Source organism: Paramisgurnus dabryanus, chromosome 4, assembly GCF_030506205.2.
Source record: "Paramisgurnus dabryanus chromosome 4, PD_genome_1.1, whole genome shotgun sequence".
NCBI classification, from domain to species: Eukaryota; Metazoa; Chordata; class Actinopteri; order Cypriniformes; family Cobitidae; genus Paramisgurnus; species Paramisgurnus dabryanus.
In genome coordinates, this window is record NC_133340.1 from 14,892,236 (window position 1) to 14,917,551 (window position 25,316).

Below are 25,316 nucleotides of genomic sequence, written 5' to 3' on the forward strand. Positions count from 1 at the left end.
TACCAACCGATGTCCGAGAATCAGACACAGTCGATCATTTTAAATCTAGACTTAAAACTTTTCTCTTCAACAAAGCATTCGCATAATTTGTCTAGTAAAGGTTCTTAACTCGCAATAGTTATTTTCACGGAACAAAGCACTCACGGTCATAACACAGACCAACCAAATAAATAAATAAAAACCTTTTCTACATGAACACTTAAAATGAATTGCATTAAATAGTTTGGCACCGTTTGCCACTGAACCTGCATTAACGACGACAGTGGGGCTTTCGGCCTTAGTCAAACGGTTTGGCACGTATGGTCGGGTTGCGATTTTGGTGCTTTCGTGTGTCTTGTGAATAGTATGCCATACAGACCCGTTTGCCACTGAACCTGCATTAACGACGACAGTGGGGCCTCCAGCCTTAGTCAAACGGGTTGGTATGTATGGTCGGGTTGCGTTTTTCGCGCTTTCGTGTGTCTTGTGAATAGTATGCCATACATACCCGTTTGCCACTGAACCTGCATTAACGACGACAGTGGGGCCTCCAGCCTTAGTCAAACGGGTTGGCACGTATGGTCGGGTTGCAATTTTGGCGCTATCGTAAGTCTTATGAATAGTATGCCATACAGACCCGTTTGCCACTGAACCTGCATTAACGACGACAGTGGGGCCTCCAGCCTTAGTCAAACGGGTTGGTATGTATGGTCGGGTTGCGTTTTTCGCGCTTTCGTGTGTCTTGTGAATAGTATGCCATACAGACCCGTTTGCCACTGAACCTGCATTAACGACGACAGTGGGGCCTCCAGCCTTAGTCAAACGGGTTGGCACGTATGGTCGGGCTGCGATTTTGGCGCTATCGTAAGTCTTATGAATAGTATGCCATACAGACCCGTTTGCCACTGAACCTGCATTAACGACGACAGTGGGGCTTCCGGCCTTAGTCAAACGGGTTAACACGTATGGTCGGGTTGCGATGTTTTTGGCGTCTTCTCCTGGTCCTGTAAATGGTATACAATATAGACCCGTTTGCCACTGAACCTGCATTAACGACGACAGTGGGGCTTTAGGCCTTAGTCAAACGGGTCGTCAGGTTTCATTTTCTCTTAAAGATCGGAAGGTGACCCTTATTTACCATATATACCCTCGCATTGGGCCCCCAATTTGCTAAATCCTCAACTGTGGATAATATTATTATGCCGCAATATTTAGTCTGTCTGGAACTAAGCTGAGTTAAACCACATCACTGTGTGACACTTCAATACATATGAACGGCTGCTACGCTAATACGATTTTGTTTTTCTCTCCCTGTCTCGTCCTCGACCTGAGGACGAGACAAACAGACCCAGTCCCGGTAGATGTGAAAGTCGGCACACCTCTGATCTACTGGCCGTCCTTCAACGTTATGCCCAGCTGATACCTGACCAACGATCACCGGCAGAACCGCTTAATCTCCGCTAAATCTCCATTTCCGTTCTCCCAAGGGTTTTTCCCTCCTAGGACTTATTTTTCCTCGGATAAAAGCACGGGGTTTTTTTTTCTCCTAGGGGGTTTTTCACCCCGGGGAGGCAGCCTTTTTGGGCTTTACCTAGCTTCCTCTTCTATACGTTGCTTTAGTAATACGTGCAATTATAATATTGAGTCATAGCCGCAGCAAATTTAACTGCTCATGCTATCATGTATTCTGTTGTGCTATCTGTCGTTTTCTGTGCTTTTCACTGCTTCTATTTATGTAAAGCTGCTTTGAAACAATTGACTTTTGTGAAAAGCGCTATATAAATAAAATTGAATTGAATTGAATTGAATAAAAAAAAATAATTCGCTCAAAGTTATCCCATATCGTTCATTTTATCTTTATCGTTATAGTTGTGGTGTAAACTCCGCTATTCTCTTTAATATAAAACGATTTTTAAAACTATGAGATTAATGGAGAAGTTGCCACTACTAATATGGTGGCGCAGTGAACCACGATCCAGCAGCCAATTAACTAACCAACATTAACTAACATTAACAAAGATTAGTAAATGCTGAAAAACTATATAGCTTATTATTAGTTCTTGTTAGCTTATTAAGGCATTACTTACAAATACAACCTTATTGTAAAGTGTTATTTTCTTCTTTGAGAATTTAAAGATAATAGCAAGGTATGATGTAAAATGTAATGTTTTTTTTATGTACAGAAGAAAAACTTCCAGAAGAAGAACTCAGAATTCTTTTGTTTGGAAAAACAGGGGTGGGAAAAAGTGCAACAGGCAACACCATCTTGGGAAAAAACTTTTTTAAATCAGAGATATCATCCTCCCCTGTGACTGGACAATGTGAAAAAGGTCATGCCATAGTTAATGGAAGAAAAGTATCCGTCATCGATTCTCCAGGTCTGTTTGACACTAGCTTGAGTGAAGATGAGGTGATCAACAGAGTTAAACTCTGTATTCCTCTCTCTGCTCCTGGTCCACATGTGTTCCTAGTTGTGATTCAGTTGGGCAAATTCACAGAAGAAGATGCAAGAGCTGTTAAAATCATCCAAACAATTTTTGGTGAAGAAGCCTCCACATATGCCATGGCTTTGTTTACATATGGAGATCAACTGAAGGGCAAAAGCATTCACAGATTTGTTCATGACAGCCCAGGACTGGTTAGTTTCATCAACACCTTTAGGGGACAATATCATGTGTTCAATAATGAAGATAAGAATCCAGATCAGGTCATTCAGTTACTGGACCAGATTGATAAATTGGTCACTGTAAACGGTGGACAGCATTACACCAGTGAGGTTCTTGAGAGGACAGAAAGACCAATTGAGGTGGAGAAACAACGTATCCTGGAAGAGACAAAAGAGCAGAGACTTAAAGAGATAGAAAGACTGAAGGCTCAAGTTAAAGCTGAGGAGTTTGAAGAACAAAAAAATAAACTAATCAAAAAGTATGAGGATCATGCCAGACATGAAGCTGAGAAAAGTGTCAATCTAAAGACAAATGTGAGTTTGTTTTCTCTTGCAGTAACCACTGTTTCTGTGCTGTTACTTTTGTTCATTTAAAAACACAATTATAAGCAGAAGTTAATACAGAAGTCTTGTAGCTGATATGGAATCTTCCTCTATTTTCCATCCATACCTAGTTTGACTTGCTCTAATACATGCTGCCATTAGTTATTGGCCGCTTTAATTTAATATTTTTGCAATCTCAATTTTGCCACGGTAACAGCTCTAAATCTTCTCCTGTAATAACTGATTAGGTTGGACAATGCATGACAATTAATCTGTGACCATTTCTACATACAGAATTTCTCAAGATCCCTTAAATCTTGAGGATTCTCCTTTAAAGTTCATCTGACTTGGGGTTTTATGCCCAGTAGGGATGTAACGGTATTATAAATTTCGTGGTATTGCGGTATCGAATTTTCCCGAAACCATCGTGGTCACATGATTCGGTAAAACGTTAGGTCTTTCGGGCAACACGTGTAGTTTTTTTCCGGCCAAGTGGCGCGAGTGGAGGGACGAGGGAACTACAATTCCCATAATCCCATGCGTTCCACTCTGATGCCTCTCTACAAGTGGAGCGACAATGGCGGATGCGGCTAGTGGCGAAGCAAAAGAAACACACATTTTAAATCTGATGTGTGGAAAAAGTTGACAAGAAACGAGAAAGGACAAAATGTGATGGACATACAAAAAACTAATGTGAGTAAATCCGTGAATGAGGAGAGTGTGTATGCCATTTCTCAATTACAAGGCAGCCTCCTTAGGTCGCATATGCAGGCTACATCCGTCATTACACTCCTGGTGTATTTAAGTTAACTGAGTATTACATTTGCAAGTCATAAACGTGTTACAATAATATACGATTAAATAAGAATAATAGTCAACTTGAAAAATGTTAATATTCTGAAATAAGACGGTCTTCATGACGTATGCAGCCTACAAATGCGACCTATGGAGGCTGCAGACTTCCGATTGGGAAACGCACCCCTGTATTGACCTCAGCTCTAGGTCCAGCTACAATAAGTAACGTTAAGCTGCTATTTTCATTTTTACTGGGTTGTTTTTGTTTTCAGGAATTGACCCATCTTAAAACCCATCATCTTTTCTTGATTCTACAATCACAACTGTTGCATTCACAGCAGTACCAAGCATTAGCATTAATAATAATAATAAAAAAATAGGTCAATTGAGGGAGTGACTCAATTCTTAAAACCTGACTGATTGGGAGTTGTTTAAAGTTGACAAACTAAACTAAAACTTTATTTTTATTTTATTACATGGTCTATTTATTTTTGTCATTTTTATGAAAATTGTAAACACTACACTACACTACATACATTGTAATGTTCAGTCTTGTTTAATAAACACTTATAGCAGTTTTTCCAAGTCTTCCTTTGTTTTTTCCTTCCTGTAAATGTTTCAATAATAACCGCACCGTGGGCATCATACCGAAATACAACCGTACCGTGATTTTTTTTTATACCGTTACATCCCTAATCCCCAGTGAACACTTTGATCTCTCAGTGAAGTCACCATGAGTTTACAAGATCCTCATAATGTTGTCACAGTGTGTGCATCACAGCAGTGGGGAACCTAAGGGCCTTCTACGCCTTCAGAGAAGGCCTAAAAAAATTAATAAAAATATTTTTTATTATAATAATACAAATAAATAATATTCAATAAAAATATGTTTTTACATTTTTTTATTTCTATTTAATTCAATTTAATACAATACATGTAATATATTTTCTCTCATCTATGTTCTGACGTTAAGCTTACTGTCAGGTTCATGTCATGAAAACATCTAATCCAATCAGAATCGTCTGTCTCTATTAAGGCCCGGTTAACTGGCTCATTCATTGGTTAGGACTTCATGAATCCCAGGGAAGGCCAAGCTATGTGTTTTGGTGTGGAGAGTGACGGGCAAATCGACCAATCACGTTTTGATTTCAAGTGGGCGGGCAAAAAACAAAACATCGTAAGCCTTCATGAAGTCCTAATCATGCAACAAACTGGATGCGAGCTGCCGTAAAACACCAAAGACGAAGATCATAGATCGTTAATATTAATACAGTCTAGTGGCCCGAATCTCTGCGGTGAGAGTGGTTGAGGTAAATGGCGGAAAACGTGATTGACGTTGTGGCTAGCTTGATAGGGCTGTGGTAAAAACGAAATTACTTATGCGCGTACTCGTGAAGAGCACAGCTGTGAGAAGCGCGTGCAGAGGAGCCTGTGCATATGACGCGAACACGAGAAAAATAATGGGTTTAATTATACTTTTACTTCCTGACAGTTTCACTTGTTACGTGAGGATAGTAATGACTGACAGACGACGCCGAATTACATACAATATAATTTCCTAACTAAATCTGAGAGAATGCGAAAACATTGAAATATTTTTTACCTCGTTATACCCTATGGGCAGGGCGGAGATACATTTTGGTAGCCCTCGGGGCTCGGGCTAGAGATTTTGCGAGCCCTGGATATCTTATAACAACAGTTATAAGCCACAAGGAGGTGCACTGAGAACGCAGGGTGCTATATTTCCCCTTATGAAAAAGATTAACAAGGTATCCGACAGCTAAATATATATTTCCAAAAAATAAAATATAAATTAAAGAACATAATTTAAGCTTGTTAAATGCAAATTTACAGAGCCCCTGTCATTACAGAGCAGCAGAGTCTGTATTTGTGTTTATCAGTTAGATTAAAGTAATTTTAAACTTTAAAACTGCATTTAAAGGCAGACAATGCCCATTCTGTAATTTAACGTGCTCAGAATTTTTACACGTTCACTGTATGATTTAACGAAAATACGAATAGCCTAGTATTATGGATGGAGAGGCATTTGCACTTCATTGCATATTTTGAAGGCCCAGGTGAAGTACCCACGGTTCGCCACTGCATCACAGTGAGCTAAAATTGTAACCTCACAGTGCACTCACGGTACGCTCATATATTAAGGTCACCATATGAGGTCACTGCACACTCACTGTGAGCTTATACTACCCATAAAGCACATGGTATGAAAAGTACCAGATGTCGCTCAGAGAACTAATATTCTAGCGTTTGCTAATTGGAAACATGTCGCAGAGACGTCAGCATTTAATTGCAAATAATATACATACAATAAAAAAGTGAAAGAGACATGATTGTCTCTGCATTTAACCCCTCCACTGAATAGTGAAGCCATCCATTGCAAGTCATGAACATACACATACACAAACGCACACACACGGCAACTATCACTGCAACACCCCAACAATTAATCACTTCCTGCCAGCTGTAGGAATCAAACCACCAACCTCTGGGTTACACACAAGTCTGACTCTCTAACCACTAGGCCATAATGCTTGGACAAAACAAATCTGTGAATCCTCGTCACCATAGTATGAGCACACAGTGAGAGTACCATGACCTTACATCATGACTATAGTATGAGCTCACTGTGAGTGTACCATGACCTAACAATGTGACCATGATATGAGCACACAGTGAGTGTTCCATGACCTCACATCATGAGCTATTGTCACGATGTGAGGTCACAGCACATTCACTGTGCACTCAAACTATGTTCACGATGTGAGGTCATGATACACTTACTGTGCACTCATATCATGGTCAAAATGTGAGGTCATGCCACACTTACTGTGTGCTCATACCATATTCACGATGCGAGGTTATGGTACACTCAAAGTGTTTTCATCATGGTCACTATGTCATGAAGCCACTCATTATACACCAGTGTTAATTTCGTTGACGAAGACGATGACGAAAAATATTCGTCAACGAACCTTTTTTCACGGACGAAGACTAAATAAAAACTAAATAAAAGTCAGATATGATGACGAAGACTGTAACGAAATATAACCGACACTTTAGTCAACGAATAAAAATAAGACGAAAATGTTAGGGAGGGACGAATGGAGAAGAGATCCAATCAGAGCTACTCATTTTGTGGGGAAAGTTTTGTGGGATTCAATCAGAGCGAATCTTTGAGGGTAGGTTGATCTACGCAGGCAGCAGGCAGAGGCATTTTAAAAACCTGCGGCAAAGTTCTTTTTACAACAGGTTGTTTACATTATATTTAGTTGTACAGTCTTAGTTCCCAGCTTTGGCTGATTTCAGTTGACTTCGCTCGTTAGCAACACGCTAACGTTTTGCGGTGCACCCGGTCTGAAGACATGTCTCATTAACAACAACAATGTCAGAGCTAGCGTCTAATCTGATCACACTTCAAATATGACAAGACGACAGCCTGTAAAGACGACTCATCCAGAAATACATGCGAAGGTAAACATGCACGCTAAGGTTATTTTATAAGATAAACCACCGTGTTTTCACTAAGCTTGGAATAACATTGAAAAGGAACACATCTGAACTGTATTGATTGTTTTGGATTGTCTGAATTAATACTGAGTATAAATATTCAGTGTCCTCAAATTGAATGAAATGTGTAACGTTATAGTATATGTTGTGGTTTTACATGACTGGACAAAGTGCGTGTGTAAGTGCGTGTGTGTGTGTCTCTGTCTGTGTGAAATAGCACACAGAAATGAAATAGCCTCTATTATCCATTTTCTAATTGTTTGTTTATAAGCCAGAACAAATCAATAACTGATCTGACTTTCTCCACGAAGAGGACCTATTAATATATTTCTGCAAAGCCCTAACTTGATATAGCAGGTGAAGTCTTGGTTTGCTGACCCGTGAGGAAGAGGATGAAAGGCCTATAGAACTAAGGTCCTAGCTGTACAAGTAGGAACCATAGGAACATAACACGTTCTCTGGTGAAGAATAGCTTTAATATTCCAAACAAGCAAACTTCAAACAAGATGTGGAGACGGAAAGTGCCTGTAAATTGCCTACCCTCCTCATGTAATGGTGTGGTAGATTGAAATATTAATTAATCTGTGAAGCAGTGAAAACAAAACAATTGACATGTGTATTTACATAGAAATAGTCATTAATCTAATCTGTGAAGCAGTGAAAATACGTTACATATGGTGTGGATATGTTTATAATTCATATACTGTTATCTATTGAAATGTGTTACCTTGAAATTATTAAGTCTTTATTCTGTGAAGTATCTGTTTACAAGTCATCATTCTGTGAAGCGTAATTGTTTCTGTTTACAAGTCATCATTCTGTGAAGCGTAACTGTTTAAGTTTATAACTGTTTATAAAATATAACGATGTAATTTGTTTGTTATTTTAGTTCATCTATGTCCTATTAGATTTATGAGTTGGGTACAATAAGGCGTTCGATCGATTACTTTTGCCTGCTCGATCGCAGGGGGCGATCGATTGCTTTTGTCTGTTTCACTTCACTGGGAGAGAACTCGCGGGGTTTCTTCATTACACATAAAGTTTGCAGTGGGGAAACTTCAGCATCTTTATGAGTTTTCTTCTCCCTCTTTTCAGGTATTAACCAAAGTAATAAAATGTTACAATCGATTAATATGATGTTAAAATAAGGTTTAAAAGTACATAAATGTTAAGATGATACTGATGGTGTTTTGGGGAAAATGTTTAAATGTGTACTAGTTTAGAGATGCACGAGGCCAGGCGTGAAATGGCGTAAGGCCCAGATAACAAAACGAGGCTATATATTGAGAGTCTAATGTATTTTCACGTATTACATTTAATGTTTACTTCTGTTGATTTAGTATTGACTGGTTAATTTACTGAGAAAAATGTAAATATATTGAAGAATGTGAAAAGTGCATTCAGATGAGAGTTTATATGAAGAGTACATGTTATTTTGAATTGTCTGTATCAGATATTTCTAAAAAGCTGTATGAGGGCATGTCTGTACTGTTAAGCGTGAGGGATAAAATAACGGAACTGAGTACAGTTACTGAAAATGAGTCAGCAGAACAAGGCAAACTCACAGAAAAAGATAAATTACAAAAGGAGTTAGATGAACTAAAGTTCGTAATGAAACAAAAATTGAGTGAAATTCAACAATTGAACGAATTTGGCACAAAACCAAGCGTTATCCAGCCTCAACCACAAATTGCTACACCCTTAGTAAATGCCCAACATTTATGCTCACCATGGCGCAAAGATTTTAAAATCTCTGGACAAATCGGCGAGCCAGGTCAAAAAGAGAAATTGACCTTTTCAAGTTTGGCACACCAGATTGAGAACGGTCTAAGCAGAGGCTACCCAGAATGCGAGATTTGTGATGCAGTCATTCGTGCCATTTCTCCTGGTTTACAGTTACGAAGTTATTTAGAAGGAAAGCCAAATCTAACACTACCTACGCTCAGACGAATTCTGCGTTCCCACTTCCAAGAAAGAAGTGCAACCGAGCTTTACAAGCAGCTTACCTCTGAATGCCAAGGAAACAAAGAGACGCCTCAGAATTTCCTAATGCGCGCTCTAGATCTGCGTCAGAAAATCTTGTTCGCGTCTCAAGAGGCAGAATCAGGCCTTAAATATGATCCAGCATTAGTTCAGAGCATGTTCTTACATACTGTACTCACCGGTCTCCAAAGTGACAGCATTAAGGTAGATCTGCAGCCTCTTCTTCTTGACACAAAAACCACAGATGAGGCTCTGTTGGAGAGATTAAACATTGCTTGTGCTAATGAGACAGAAAGGCAAAAGAAAAAGAAAACCAATGTACAGCACACAAACACTGTTGTTCATTCAGTTACGTCCAGTGATGAAACTACTGATAAGAAATCCAGTGTGACTTCAAGTGCACCAAAACCATCCTCCAGTGTGTTGTCAGAACTTAAAGAACTGAGAACTGATATAGCATCACTAAAAACACTCAGTGCTGAAATAGCTCACATTCGAGAATCATTGCAGCAACCAGCCTTTGCCTCACCACAATGCGCCGCTCCTACACAGAGAGCCTTTGACCGAGAAATTGTTCAGTGTCCTGTGCAACCATATTGGGCATCACCGGGTGCCAACCCAACAAATCTGAGCACTCAATTCCAACCCCAGTATATGCCTCGACAATATTATGCACCGAATAGTCGTCCCCAAGCAAGAAAGTGCTTCAGTTGTCAGCAGCAAAGAACAGAGGACCGTTGCATGCATTGCTTCAGATGTGGCAGTAGTGAGCACTTCCAAGCAGGATGCAGGATTCGTGGTATCAAGCCTTCAAGAGAGACTTCTTTAAATGGAGAGAGGTTACTTCCGCGGGACAGGGAGTAACCAGACCCACTGACCCGTCCCAAATATGTGCAGCCTGTGGAAAAACGGAGAACCAAATGAAACAGTGTTCACGATGTAAAAAGGTACTTTATTGTTGTAAAAACTGCCAAACTCACCATTGGACTGAACACAAGCGAACTTGTATCAACTTACAGAGTTCAGTGTCAAATTCCTGCATTACCATGAGTGTTCACGCTCCCTGCAAAACCCAAGTGAATCAGTATTCCCCTGTGACATCATTAGTTGGAAGGCAATGTCTCATTGAGTGTTACCTGCACGGCCAACCAGCTCAAGCACTATGGGACACAGGCTCTCAGGTATGTGTCATTGATGAACTGTGGAAAGAGAAATACTTACCAGAAGTCCCGTTGAGATATGTTTCCAATATCCTGGAGGCTCCAAATACGTTGAACCTTGTGGCTGCCAATGGCATTGAGCTGCCCTATATTGGGTATGTTGAAGTGAAATTCAGATTATCATCACAGACATCACACCAAACTGAACTTGTCATTCCTATGCTTGTAGCTAGGGGTCAGAACCTCTCACACCCTATAATAGGTTTCAATGTGATAGAACAAATTGTGAACTTCATTGAGCAAAAACAACCAAACACTGTCAACAAAACGTTGGAGAAAACTGTGAAAGCTGCATTCCCCAGCTTGAAAAGGAGCAAAGTTCAGACATTCATCCAACTGGTGAGTGCAGAGAATTCATGTGAATACATAGTGAAAACTACAAAAGTGCATGTTAACATTCCCAAACATAGTACTGTGCAGGTCTCATGTCGAGTGTACATGCAGCCAGTTAAAGAGGATAGCACACTCATTTTTGAACCTGATGTAAACCCCCAGTGGCCAGAGGGGCTTGAATTCACAGACAGTTTAGTGAGGCTGAGAAAAGGAGCTCCAACAAATATCGTGATTAAGGTGTACAATGACACAGATCATGATGTAACTCTCATGGGCCAGACCCCGATGGGTACATTACAGCTCGTCAAGAATGTATTCCCTGCTAGTATTTTTAATGTGCCCACAAACCCTACCCCTGTCGGGGTATGTAATATCCAGACTGCAGATACTTGTCACGATAACATCAGTCCCGATGAATGGGTACCACCCGTCGATGTCAGCCACCTGAATAAACACCAGAGACAGGTAGTACAGCAAATGTTAAAGGAAGAGTGCCATTCATTCTCTAAGTCAGACAATGACATTGGGTGCATCCAAAACTTGCAATTGAGTATCTCCCTTAAAAATGATGAACCAGTCAGTCGTACTTACATGTCAGTACCAAAGCCTCTTTATCGGGAGATGAAAGAGTATTTACATGACCTCATAGCCCAAGGCTGGATTGAAAAATCCAACTCTTCATACTCCTCTCCAATCGTGTGTGTGAGGAAGAAAGATGGAAGCCTCCGTTTATGTATCGATTATCGGGACCTGAACCGAAAGACTCACCCAGATAGGCAGCCAATTCCAAGGGTACAAGATATTATGGACAGCCTTGGTTGTAATTCTTGGTTTTCGTCATTAGATCAGGGGAAGGCCTACCACCAGGGGTTCATGTCAAAGGAGAGTAAACATCTAACAGCATTTGTTACACCTTGGGGCCTATATGAATGGGTCCGCGTACCTTTTGGCTTGATGAATGGGCCCGCAGCCTTCCAGCGATGTATGGAAGAGTGTTTAGAAGGCTTGCGAGATGAGATTTGCATCCCCTACCTGGACGACACCTTGGTGTTTAGTAAGACCTTCGAGAACCATGTCCAGGATGTAAGAAAAGTACTGCAACGACTTAGGCAACACGGCATCAAACTTAAGCCAAGTAAGTGTGAGCTTTTCAAACCTGAAGTACGTTACCTGGGTATAATAGTCTCAGCAGAGGGAAGTAAAGTTGATCCTGCTGACACAGAAGCTGTCCGATCCCTGAAAGACAAACAACCAAAGAATGTTGGTGAGCTGAGAAGAATGCTTGGTCTACTTAGCTACTACAGACAGTACATTAAAGATTTCTCTCGCATTGCTAGTCCTTTATATGACCTGTTAAAGAGTACTCCAGAAAATACTGCTCACCTGAAAGAAAGCAAGAAACGATTAAAGACAAAGTGCATGAAAACTGCTGTTCCCTCGAGTAAGCCCATTACTTGGACTGAACAACACCAAAGCACTCTTGACCAACTGATTGACTGTTTGCTTCAGCCTCCTGTATTAGCTTTCCCAGACTTTTCACAGCCTTTTATACTGCATACTGACGCATCAGCTCAAGGTCTAGGTGCGGTATTATACCAGAAACAAAGTGAGAAACTTCGTGTGATTGCCTATGGATCCCGGACTTTATCAGCTGCTGAGAAAAACTACCACTTGCACTCAGGCAAGCTGGAATTCCTCACTTTAAAGTGGTCAGTCACCGAAAAATTTCGTGATTATTTGTATTATGCCCCAACTTTCACCGTATATAGTGATAACAACCCCCTTACATATGTCCTGTCAACTGCCAAATTGAATGCCACAGGTTGCAGGTGGGTCGCTGAATTGGCAGATTTCCACTTTACAATCAAATATCGGCCCGGCCGTGAAAATATTGATGCTGATACATTGTCCCGATTACCCCTTGACATTGGCACAATGATGAAAGAGTGTTCTGAGGAGTTGTCATCTGATGTAATAGGTGCAACGATTCAAGCTGTAGAAGCTCAAGAAGGTCCCAGCATCCCCTGGTCAGTGTCAACCAACTGTTCATCTCTTGAAGCCCGTCCAGCAGTCCCAACAATAACTCCATTGTCGGTGAAGGAGATCAAAGAGGCGCAAACTAATGACCAGAGTATTAGTCCTGTGTATGATTGCAAACTGTCCAACACCAAACCGCAAGTGAAACATCTCAAATCATACAGCCTAAAAACAAAATGCCTGTTTCGTGAATGGGGAAAGCTTACGATTAACAAGGATGGAATCCTCTGCCGAATCACTTCCACACGCACACAAGTGGTCCTCCCTGAAAAATTTAAAGGAACAGTCTTGCGAGAGCTTCATGATGAAATGGGCCACCAAGGGACAGATCGCACTCTTTCACTCATCCGTGAACGTTTCTTCTGGCCATATATGCAAGCAGACATTGAGCATTATGTCACCAAAACATGCAGATGCCTGAAGCAGAAAAAGCCCTGTCATGAGACAAGAGCCCCATTAACTAGTATTGTTACGACCCAGCCCTTTGAACTGATCTCAATTGACTTTCTCCACTTAGACAGCTGCAAAGGAGGTTTTGAGTATATACTTGTGGTCGTAGATCATTTCACCCGATTCGCCCAAGCATACGCCACTACTTCCAAGTCAGGGAAAACAGCTGCAGATCGGATTTTTAATGACTTTGCCTTAAAATTTGGTTTCCCTTCTCGCATCCATCATGATCAAGGTGGAGAGTTTGAGAATCAGTTGTTTGAACAGCTTCAAAAGTACTGTGGCATCATCGGCTCCAGAACGACCCCATACCATCCGCAAGGCAATGGCCAAGCCGAGCGTTTTAACAGGACATTGTTACAAATGCTAAGAACGCTCACAGAAAGTCAAAAGTCGAACTGGAAAGACTCCTTGAATAAGCTACTGTATGCTTATAATTGTACCCGCTCAGAAGTAACAGGATTTTCTCCTTTCTACCTGTTATATGGAAGGTCTCCAAGACTGCCGGTCGACATGTTGTTTGGCTTGAAGGCAGAAATGTCTACCTGTAATCAGAAAGAATATGTGGAGAAATGGAAACGCGGAATGGAAGAGGCATACGAAATTGCCAGAGAGTGTGCTAAAAAATCTGCTGACAGGAGCAAAAAGAATTTTGATGGTAAGGTAAGAAGTACTACACTGCAGCCAGGTGATCGTGTTCTGGTAAAGAACTTAACACCACGAGGGGGCCCTGGGAAACTTCGGAATTTCTGGGAAGATAACATTCATGTAGTTGTGAGACAGAAGGGTGGTGAGCTCCCAGTTTATGAAGTAAAGCCAGAAAAGGGAAAGGGACGATCCAGAGTTCTTCATCGTAACTTACTAATGCCTTGTGATCACCTACCTCTTGAAAATGCTCCACCTGCAAAAGTCAGACCCAAATGTGCATTGGAAAAGCCTCAAAGCAGGCATGTGGAATCTGATGATGAGAGTGACGATGAATTCAATTTTCATTATGTACAACCACAAGTACCTCAACCAAACTGTGTAGTTGAACCTGAAAGTCTCGAATCACTACCTACCATAGAGCCTAATGAGCAGCAAAATTGGGTCCTGGAACAAGTTCCTGATTCAATGTCGTCTGAGGAGAGTGACCAAGAGGATCAAGAGCCACCTGCGGGGACAGACCAAGAGACAGAACAAGAGTTAAACTTACCTGTTGATGAACAAGTCTCTGCTCCCATGTCATCCCCTGAAAGTGACCAAGAGAGTCAAAGAGAGGAAACTAACCAGCTACCTAGAAGACAAAGATACCCACCAAGAGTACTTACCTATGATGAACTGGGTACACCGACTTATAATGTCAGGCAACTAAATGGGATCTTGCAAACGCCACAACCAAACTTACCATACGTGTCTGCTTATGGACTGTCGACATGGTTGCCACCTGTTCAGCAATACTGTTTCCAGATGCCTTTTGTGTATTGAGTTCACTAAATGAGAATCATGAACTGTAAATTTTTGCTAGTTGCATTATAGACTGTTACAGTCTGGCATTTTGAACTGATAGACTGTTCTGTTTTGGAAATATTGCCTTGAACATTCTTTGAACTTTTAAAGTTTGAAAAGTATGGACTGTTTTGTCTAAGGACAATTGCCTTTAACAGTTTTGTGACTTTGAAATTTTGAGAAAACAATGGACTGTGTGCCTTATGAACCAGTCTTGAGAGACTGTTGAACATTGAAACTCAAAGAAACTATGGACTGTTGTTCTTTACCTCTTTCAAGTTTTGCACTTTAAAATACTTAGGCACTATTTACTTGCTTCAGAAAGTGAACAAGTTTGGGACAATCTATGGACTGTTAAAACGGAAAACCGTTAAAAGAACTCTTGAAAACATTTTTCGTGAGTGAAAGACTTTTGTTGAAAGAGAAATATAATGTCGAGACGACATTTATTCTGTCGGGGAGTGTGTGGTAGATTGAAATATTAATTAATCTGTGAAGCAGTGAAAACAAAACAATTGACATGTGTATTTACATAGAAATATTCATTAATCTAATCTGTGAAGCAGTGAAAATACGTTACATATGGTGTGGATATGTTTATAATTCATATACTGTTATCTATTGAAATGTGTTACCTTGAAATTATTAAGTCTTTATTCTGTGAAGTATCTGTTTACAAGTCATCATTCTGTGAAGCGTAATTGTTTCTGTTTACAAGTCATCATTCTGTGAAGCGTAACTGTTTAAGTTTATAACTGTTTATAAAATATAACGATGTAATTTGTTTGTTATTTTAGTTCATCTATGTCCTATTAGATTTATGAGTTGGGTACAATAAGGCGTTCGATCGATTACTTTTGCCTGCTTGCTCGCAGGGGGCGATCGATTGCTTTTGTCTGTTTCACTTCACTGGGAGAGAACTCGCGGGGTTTCTTCATTACACATAAAGTTTGCAGTGGGGAAACTTCAGCATCTTTATGAGTTTTCTTCTCCCTCTTTTCAGGTATTAACCAAAGTAATAAAATGTTACAATCGATTAATATGATGTTAAAATAAGGTTTAAAAGTACATAAATGTTAAGATGATACTGATGGTGTTTTGGGGAAAATGTTTAAATGTGTACTAGTTTAGAGATGCACGAGGCCAGGCGTGAAATGGCGTAAGGCCCAGATAACAAAACGAGGCTATATATTGAGAGTCTAATGTATTTTCACGTATTACATTTAATGTTTACTTCTGTTGATTTAGTATTGACTGGTTAATTTACTGAGAAAAATGTAAATATATTGAAGAATGTGAAAAGTGCATTCAGATGAGAGTTTATATGAAGAGTACATGTTATTTTGAATTGTCTGTATCAGATATTTCTAAAAAGCTGTATTAATTCATGCATCATTGATTATAAATAACTAAAACTATATTTGATTGACAGTTTATGTAAAAATGTGTAAAAGGAAAAGACAATTGATGCTGTTTTGTAAAGTTTATTGTCAATTGCTATGAAAATTACACATAAAGTTTGCAGTGGGGAAACTTCAGCATCTTTATGAGTTTTCTTCTCCCTCTTTTCAGAGGCATTACAATGGCAAGCAAAAATGTTAGCTTAGGGAATAGATTTTTGTCCAAAGCTGACTGTTAAGGTTCGAAGGGAGCTAAAGAAAGCCCTTCTAAAACTACTGCCAGGTCCCAGGCCGGAACTCTAGACATCGATGGAGGCCTTATCCTCAAAGCACCACGCACGAAACGTAAAACCTGAGGGTGGTTCCTTAAGGACCAGATAGATAGATCAGATAGAGCTATGTGAAAGGCTGAAATAGCTGCAAAAGTGTAAACATTTAAAGTAGAGAGTGAAAGACCTGATGTCTTGGATAAATTTCAGAACTAAAGCCACTGGGCAGTTAACTGGATAAATATGTAGATATACATTTAAATATATTGAGTTTCCTGGTGGATGGAGCTCTAGAGTTCAAAATGGTCTCTACAACATCTGTAGATCGACCCTGGTCTAGAAGTTGATGTCTTTCAGGGGCCAAACCCATAGTTTCCAAATTTTTGGCACATAAATCATCTTCATTGGCACATAAATTGTCTAGAGATGTTAGCTGCACTCTCCACAGTCCCCTTGCTGAATGGTGTACCGAATGGAGGGGTTACGGAATAGTGTTGTTTAAACAACCTGATCTCACGAATTTCCGTGGCACAGTCACGGAATTTTTTGCTCATTTTTCCGTGGCATTCTCACGGATCTCCTCATATTTCCGTGGCCCTGCCACGGACTTTCTTTTCCGTGGCATTCTCACGGATTGGTTACTCAACTGTTTTGTCCTATTTTCTTACCATTGTCGCTTCGGTTTAGGGTTAGATTTACATAAAATGACATCCCTACCCAAACCCAACTCTAACCCCAACACCAGGCGACAATTGATTAAAGTTTAGAAAATATAAAAGAATACATCAGAAAAAATAGTATAAACCAATACTTAAAGTGACATACTAACGCAAACACCAAATCTAACCCTAAACCGAAGCGACAATGGTTTGAAAATAGGAAAAAGCAGTTGAGTAACCAATCCGTGAGAATGCCACGGAAAAGAAAGTCCGTGGCAGGGCCACGGAAATATGCGGAGATCCGTGAGAATGCCACGGAAAAATGAGCAAAAAATTCCGTGACTATCCCACGGAACTTTGTGAGATCATGTTGCGTTTAAAACACTACATTGTGAGTGCACAATGAGTGTGCCATAACTTCAAATAGTGATGAGCGACATGTTTCCGATTAGCAAACGCTAGAATGTTAGTTCTCTGAGTGACAACTGGTACTTTTCATACCATGTGCTTTATGTGTAGTACTGTAAGCTCCCAGGGAGTGTGCAGTGAGCTCATATGGTGACCTTAATATATGAGCAAACCGTGAGTGCGATGTGTGGTTACAATTTTAGCTCACTGAGACGCACACATTGTGAAAACATTATGAGGATCTTGTAAACTCATGGTGACTTCACTGAGAGATCAAAGTGTTGACTGGGAAATTATTGTTTATCACTATTCCAATTTAGGGAAATTGTTGATTTAGCTCAAATGCAAATACATTAACTATATATATTTTGTAGGATTTAGCAGAATGAATCATAAAAATTTATTGATTAATTCGTCCAGCGAATATATCCATAATTGTACATAAATACTGAGAAACATTGAGCGTGAGGTAGCATTGATCGAAAGTTAAAGTGACTTTGAATTTAATCAGAACTCAGATGCATCCATGGACAAATATCCCTGTTTATTTGACTACTCTACTAGGATTATATGAGACATAATTGACTTTAGACAAACAACATTTAACATTTAAAGGTGAGATAGACAGAGAGTTATTGAGAGAGAGAGAGAGAGAGAGAGAGAGAGAGAGAGAGAGAGAGAGAGAGAGAGAGAGAGAGAGAGAGAGAGAGAGAGAGAGAGAGAGACTGAGTGCGTTTACATGCACAGTCTTACGCCGATTATGCTTAATAAACTGATAACACGTGGGGTCATGTAAACACGTAAAACTGTTTTCTTTAATCGGGGAAAGCTCATAAACGGCGTAAGCAAAAACCGATCGGCACAGGTAGTTTTTTGCTCATTACGCCGATTTCGCTTGGCATGTAAACACCTTAACCGGCTTTCTCACGGTTTTGTCCATGTGCGCATGTCTCCGAGTATGAAAGATAAACGTCACACTCGGAAGTAAGCGCAAAGTAACGCATAAAAGTCTCCGCTCGACAAAAGCAGTTGGCAGAGAAACTGTTAAAATAGAAGCTCATGTTACATTTACAGGTTCTGCACACACAAGAAGAGATACAACAGTACAGCTTAAGACAGATATGCCATTGACTTTTTGAATGACTAATTTGTACTATAGGTGGTGACGACACTGCCTGCGAGAAAACTGATAAGTCTTCAAGTCCCATGTAAACGCATTTGTCTGCATAGCCGGCTTATTGATTTGCATGTAAAGGCATGAAAACAGTTTTCTGTAATAAGCAGATTTTTGTTATCCGCTTATTCTGTGCATGTAAACATACTCAATGATGCATACACCAAAATTCACCTTACTTAAACGCAGCTATATTCTAAGATATAGACTTATTCTTGGATACTTGTATGTCTGTGCAGTTGAAGGCGTTTGAAAGTCTTATGTTTAGATGGAAGAAGATGGCTTTGGAGGTTCTTGCAGAATCTAAAGACAGAGTCCAGTTTGCTGCATTTTCATGCTGAAAGAACAGACCAGGTTGTCGGTATGCGAACCGAGAGTCAAGTCCATTTGAAGAGTTGTTCCGAAAGGTATAGATGTGAATTGGTGGTCAAGAATTAGATGTCAATTTGGTTGAAAATCCATTCTTGGTCACAAACTCAGGTGAGTTTGGCCTATACCCAGAACAAAAGAAAAGACCTCTAGGCCTAATTGCCCCCCCCCCCAGGGTGAGGAGGTTGCTGGAATAGCTCACTTGTAGAAGAGATGAGGCGATGCTATCCGAAGAAGAGAGAACTCCTTAACTCAAGTTTGTTGCCAATTTCCTTTGAGGAGGACATGCCCATCCAAGTTTGAATCGACCAAACAGAGCTGAGCAGGGGAGAGCTTTGCATCTTTTATTGCCTCTAGGTTCCTGTCCAGATAATTGCATAAATAGAATGAATTGTTTTACCGTCATACCATATTTATCAATGAAGAGGAAATTGAAAGGTGAACAGTTTGATACCCAATATGAATGGTTTTAAACAAGCATTAAGTTGTGATTCATTCCGATGTATGAATAACAAACTAAACATCTCTATTTGTCAGAGGTAATCTAGACTTAGTTATAGAAACACAATTGTACATGAGAATACAAGTTATTTAAAAAGCAGTTTTTAAAAGAGGGGACCAACATACATCACACATGATTAAATGTATTTACAGACAAGATCTAAAAAGAGTTTGTCATATGGTCTCAAAGACATTCTTTAAGTATCTGCAGGGCAATTCACACCTCCTTATCAGCTCTCTGTTAAGCTTCAAAGGGTGCCATAAAATGTCCCACTGAGGGCGCACTCACATTATCCAAACCAAACCAAACCATGCCCCAGCGCGATTGTCACCCCTCCCTACTCCCCCAGATGCACGCACTCACACTGTACTTCTTATCGATCCGAGTCCGGGCGCGCTTTCGTCATTAAGATGCGATTGTTTTGAAAAAAGCAGGAAGTAAAGCTCTCTCTTAACACTGGAACCCACCGTGATGATAAGTCTGTGTTTTTTGTTCTGAGTCATTTGGTGCGCGATTACAGACAGCCCTCTCACATGTCATCATATTGCTTAGTTGATCTGTCACGTGTGCAGCTCGGACATTCACGTAACCCCGCTGGTCGCAGCAAAAGGTTTTTACGGAGGCAGATGAACGTGAGTGGTCGCGCAACTGACCTCTTCACCTTTTGAATCGCGCCGATTGCGCTCTCACCACAGCCTTCTGCTCCTGAGTCCAAGTGAACCGCGCTCCGGCCCACCTCTGCAACCCGGCCGCGGCGCGAATAACCAATCCGTGCCCGGGCATGGAACAGAGCGATCACACTAGTCAAACAAACCAGGCTTTGGGGGTCAAACGCGCCTGAGCGCGGTTTGGTTTGGATAATGTGAGTGCGCCCTAAAACCTTGCTTGACTTTCTGAATGTGAGACCAGTTGTATTGTCCTTTTCTCTAACAGAAATATTACTTTCTTCTCCAACACTCCAGCCTTTACAGTATCCACCTCGATGGACAAAATCCCTCTGAATTTTGATGTCACGGTGATCCGTGTCATGTTTTGTTTGTCTCTCCGATTACGTCACCTGGACATTCACGGACTGATTCATCACACCTGTTCCCTGTTAAGTGTTGTGTATTTATACTGCTGTCTGTTTCTCACCTGTCGCCGGATCATTGTCGTAACTTTCTTGTCTGTTCCTGTTGGTTTCTGTATTGGATGTTCCTGTGTTGCTCCTCGTGTTTTGTTTCTGTTCATTTTATATTAAATGTTATTTATTTCATGGTGAACCCTGCGTATGCATCCTACTTCCTGTTACCCAGTCGTGACAGAATGATCCGGCCAGACTGGACGCAGCGGGTTCACGGAGGGCGGCTCCCCCAGGAGTTTCGTCGAGGGGGAGTAGTGACATCGGGGTTTATTCCCCATCAGCCCCGATGTCTCTTGGGGACCACCGTGAGCGATCGCTCGCTCCTGCGAGCATGCGGGAGGAGGATCGGCCCAGGCGGTCCCCCAACGGTTGAGTCGTCGTCGACGGTCCCTCGGAGAACCACCATCCTGCTCGCAGGGGGATCCGGAACGGACCACGCCCGATCATTTCCCCGGGGTGGCTACCGTGAGAGGGCCTCCGTTTCCGCGAGGGGATGGGAGATGACTTCCGGGGGCAGCTGATCGTCGGCGATTCCCAGGAGGGGGGTAATTCGTCTGCCTCGGTCCTCGGAGCGATCGCTCCGGTTCTCCTGGCGCAGTCCGGCCTACCGTTCCTGTTGGTCTCATCCCGGCGGCTGCCGGCTTCGCCAGGGTCCCCAAGCCCTCCACCCCTCCCTTGGACTCTCGCTACCAGACTTTTGTGTTTGTTTTGTTTAGGTGAGTGTCTGGTAGCCACTCTTAGAGGGAGGGGTCATGTCACGGTGATCCGTGTCATGTTTTGTTTGTCTCTCCGATTACGTCACCTGGACATTCACGGACTGATTCATCACACCTGTTCCCTGTTAAGTGTTGTGTATTTATACTGCTGTCTGTTTCTCACCTGTCGCCGGATCATTGTCGTAACTTTCTTGTCTGTTCCTGTTGGTTTCTGTATTGGATGTTCCTGTGTTGCTCCTCGTGTTTTGTTTCTGTTCATTTTATATTAAATGTTATTTATTTCATGGTGAACCCTGCGTATGCGTCCTACTTCCTGTTACCCAGTCGTGACATTTGAAGGGCGAGATTTGAATTGGATTCTATATCCCTTCTTTTTAGTATTTATTAACCACTGTGTGGTGTTTGGTCATTTTTCTACTTGTGGGTATCAACCTCTCGAGGATGATTTTGGGTGTTAGATGTATATGATGTCCTGAAGAATATCTGTGGCAGGAAACATCCCAATTGGTCTCACATTGATTTTTAAGAGGCTCTCTGGAAGGACTAAAACACTGTTGTCACCTTCAGGGTGCCATTTGCAGCCCACATGATTGTCAGGGCTTCTTAGGCTTTGTCCACACGAAGTCGGTGCATTCCCTATCCGATCATTTTTTTTCCTGTGTTTACAATTAATTCGTAAACACAGCGTCGTCTCAAGAAATATCTGCGCACAAACGAAACCAGTGAAACCGACTGAAAGCAGTGTAGAATATATGCCAGACCAGTATGGGGCGCTGTACTTCTGCAACAGATATACACTATACACGGAGAAGAAGACTTTGAGCATGCGCATAACCTTGCGCGCGGTATACGAACCAAGAAGAAGAAGTGATGGCAAACGCAACAACTTCAAGAGCAAAAGCCTCTTTTTGTCTTTCTCCTGGTTGTCTTCCGTGGTGGATCTAAGAGCATGTGGCGTATGGTGTTGTCCATTATCGCTTGCTCACCACAATTGCATAGAAGCAATAGATTTTGCTGTAATAAAGCTAGTATACTTAGTAGCTTCTGTAGCACGAACACCATCATGTAGTCCTCCATTATTGTTGTTGCGGTTACGTGTGATGCTGCCGACACGTGATGTGATAATGTTTTCGCTTCACAAAATATACGGATTGGCTGTACACACGAAACCGCAAGGGTGTCGATTTCAGATTTATCCACTTTAGGACCCGGTTTCAAAAAATAGCGGTTCCAGTCTCCCAAAATGCCGTATCCATGTGGACGAAACGCCAATACGATAAAATATGTAAACGTATACAGTGATTCGCGTCTCCGTGTGGACAGCCCCTTAGAGGCTGCCTTGCGGGCAATGATGAAGTTCTTAAGATCTACGCTGTCTGATCTCTGTTGTTGTTGCACTTTGATCCCCAAGCACTCAGAGTGGTGGCACGGGCAGCCATATATGGCATACATGTTGCTGCCTATATGATGTGCTGGGTGCAGATAGGGTCTGTCCTCAGGCAGCCACCCCCTGTGAGTAAATACGCTGAGGTAGGAATCTTTTAAATGTTAACTCTAGTCTCTTAGCTTCTTGGAAACGGTCTACAACAGCGTCAACTGAACCCCCAAATAAACCTCCTGGTGAGTCCGTCAAAAATTTACTTTATAGCAGATAAATTTAGCCAAAGATGCCTCTCTGTTGCGACCATAGATGCCTATCGCCAGTGCTGTCTCTTTTGTAGCCGGTGTGATAGATCTGTTGCCCCCCTCAGCTCAGACAGCAGCTCTGGGCATATTCTCTCTCCTTCAGCTATTTTACTAAAAAAAAAATTATCCTGGCACGCTTGCCAAATCGCAATGCACCCGTCTGTCTCGACTGGCCACTGAATATTAAGTTTATCCACAGTGCAAGTAATAACCTCCACCAGCTCATCATAACCTGCAGGCTTATTATTAATCCCTTTCTTATTTTCTCCTGCCTCATTCCCATTATGTCTATCTCTTCTGAACTTAATCTAATAAACCTCATTCACACAGCACTTTGGTCCCAGAAAATACCCATAAAATTCTCAGACAAGCTTTTGTGAGAACGCAAACATGTCCTGTAAATGTTTTTTTTTTGCTTCTGCGCTTTTGTGGAATTGCACTCTCACTTCTATTTGCCCCGTTTAGTAAATCTGGCCCCTAATATAGAAATATTTTACGGAAGTGTTTTTAGATTTTTAGTTCTATTCATCACCTTAATGCACATGTAATTCTACATTAACTGCAGATGAGGAAGCTTGAGACCAACACATTCAATGATGGTCCGGAGACGAGTCAAACTGGTAAATGTATAAAGTGTATTTCTTCAATACATATTATGTGGGATTACTTTAACTGTCATGTATGAAAGTTAATAGAAAAAAGAAATACATCAAACAAGTTTTAGCATATGGTGATTCTTGTTATCTAACAGAAAAGGAGCTCCGCATTGTCCTGGTTGGAAAGACTGGAACTGGAAAAAGTGCAACCGGAAACACGATCCTGGGAGAAAATGTCTTCGAATCAAATTGCTTGGCTTCCTCTGTTTCCAAAAAAAGTGCAAAAAATTTCAAAGTTATTAATGGAAGAAAAATTTCAATTATTGACACTCCTGGTCTTTTTGACACAAGCATGCCTGAAGAACAGGTAGAAAAAGAAGTTAAGTTGTGTATATCCCTCTCTGCTCCAGGTCCACATGCCTTTCTAGTTGTTATCAAAATAGAAAGATTTACAGAAGAGAATAATAGAACTATAGAATTAATTGAGCGAATATTTGGCGAGGATGCTATATATTATTCTATGATACTGTTCACACATGGAAATCAACTTAAAGGGCAGGACATAACAACATTTATCCGCAGTGACCCAAAACTACGAAAATTTGTCAATAGATGTGGGGGTCGCTATTCCGTAATTGACAATGAAAAAAAGGATTCAGTACAGGTTATGAATCTGCTAGACAGCATAGATTTAATGGTACAAAAGAATGGTAGAGAGTTCTACACAAATGAGCATCTTCAAGAAGCAGAGAGAGCAATCCAAGAAAAGCAACAGCAAATCATGAAAGAGAATGAAGCACAAAGGCAGAAGGAAATTCAGGAGCTAGCGCTTAAATACAAAGATGAAGAACTAGAAAAAATGACAAAGAAACTGAAAGAACAACACGAGGAACTGGCAAGAATTAAGGCTGAGAATGATAATTTTTTTCTTTTCAAGCCAATAAAAATGCTAGTCGATGCCATAAAATATTTACTTTCATAATATGCTTAACTAGACTACATATCCAGAAGTTACCATATAACACATGAATTAAGATTCTACTGAAAAATTTCATACACAAGTGTCTGGTACAGAGAGCACACTAGAACAGTATAGGGCCCTGGCTTAAATATTTCCCCTAACACAGCAAAAAAAAGTTTTGAGTATGTCTAAATTTTTTGGCTTTCTTGATTTTTTAAAATTATTTTCTTACTTTTAGACTTGATTGATATTGTATGTAGAAAGAAATACTGTATGTTGTTTACATTTTGTTTGTTTATTTATTCTTAACACCATTCCAGCATCTATATTCATGGTGAGAGCTGGTTAATACATACACAAGTTGATCCACACATGTTAATCCATACACACGTTGGGAAAGGGGCTTCTTTCTTACACTCTGTTTAAAAATTGCTAAAGAGTATATACTGTTTAGACACTCCTTTGTTTTTTACTAAATAATCTAATGAATCAGCTCTGAATCAGGTTTGTTCACATCCTTTTATTTAAAAGCTTAAGTAGCTGTTTGCCTTCATTAAAGTTTGTAATTCAAAAACGAATAAAGTGACTTTATTCTTGATAATGCAAGTTATTAAAGGTGAACTTGAACTTTACACTTTCAAAAAATTGTAC

The 25,316-nt window shown here is 40.7% G+C and overlaps 1 protein-coding gene across 1 annotated transcript; it reads left to right on the forward strand.

Annotated features, from left to right (window-relative positions):
- The first annotated feature begins 2,392 nt into the window (after positions 1–2,392).
- Positions 2,393–25,308, forward strand: LOC135746746 (GTPase IMAP family member 5-like). Its single transcript, XM_065265423.2, has 3 exons — positions 2,393–2,959; positions 23,674–23,728; positions 23,860–25,308. Exons 1-3 carry the CDS (start codon positions 2,543–2,545, stop codon positions 24,684–24,686), a joined length of 1,299 nt encoding a protein of 432 aa, XP_065121495.1. The 5' UTR covers positions 2,393–2,542; the 3' UTR covers positions 24,687–25,308.
- The last annotated feature ends 8 nt before the right edge of the window (positions 25,309–25,316 follow it).

Bases quoted from the DNA above. Each gene is read 5' to 3' on its own strand.
- LOC135746746 (XM_065265423.2), top strand. From the start codon at position 2,543: ATGGCTTTGTTTACATATGGAGATCAACTGAAGGGCAAAAGCATTCAC. The intron at 2,960-23,673 runs GTGAGTTTGTTT...CATTAACTGCAG, and splicing joins GTGTCAATCTAAAGACAAAT to ATGAGGAAGCTTGAGACCAA. The intron at 23,729-23,859 runs GTAAATGTATAA...GTTATCTAACAG, and splicing joins TCCGGAGACGAGTCAAACTG to AAAAGGAGCTCCGCATTGTC.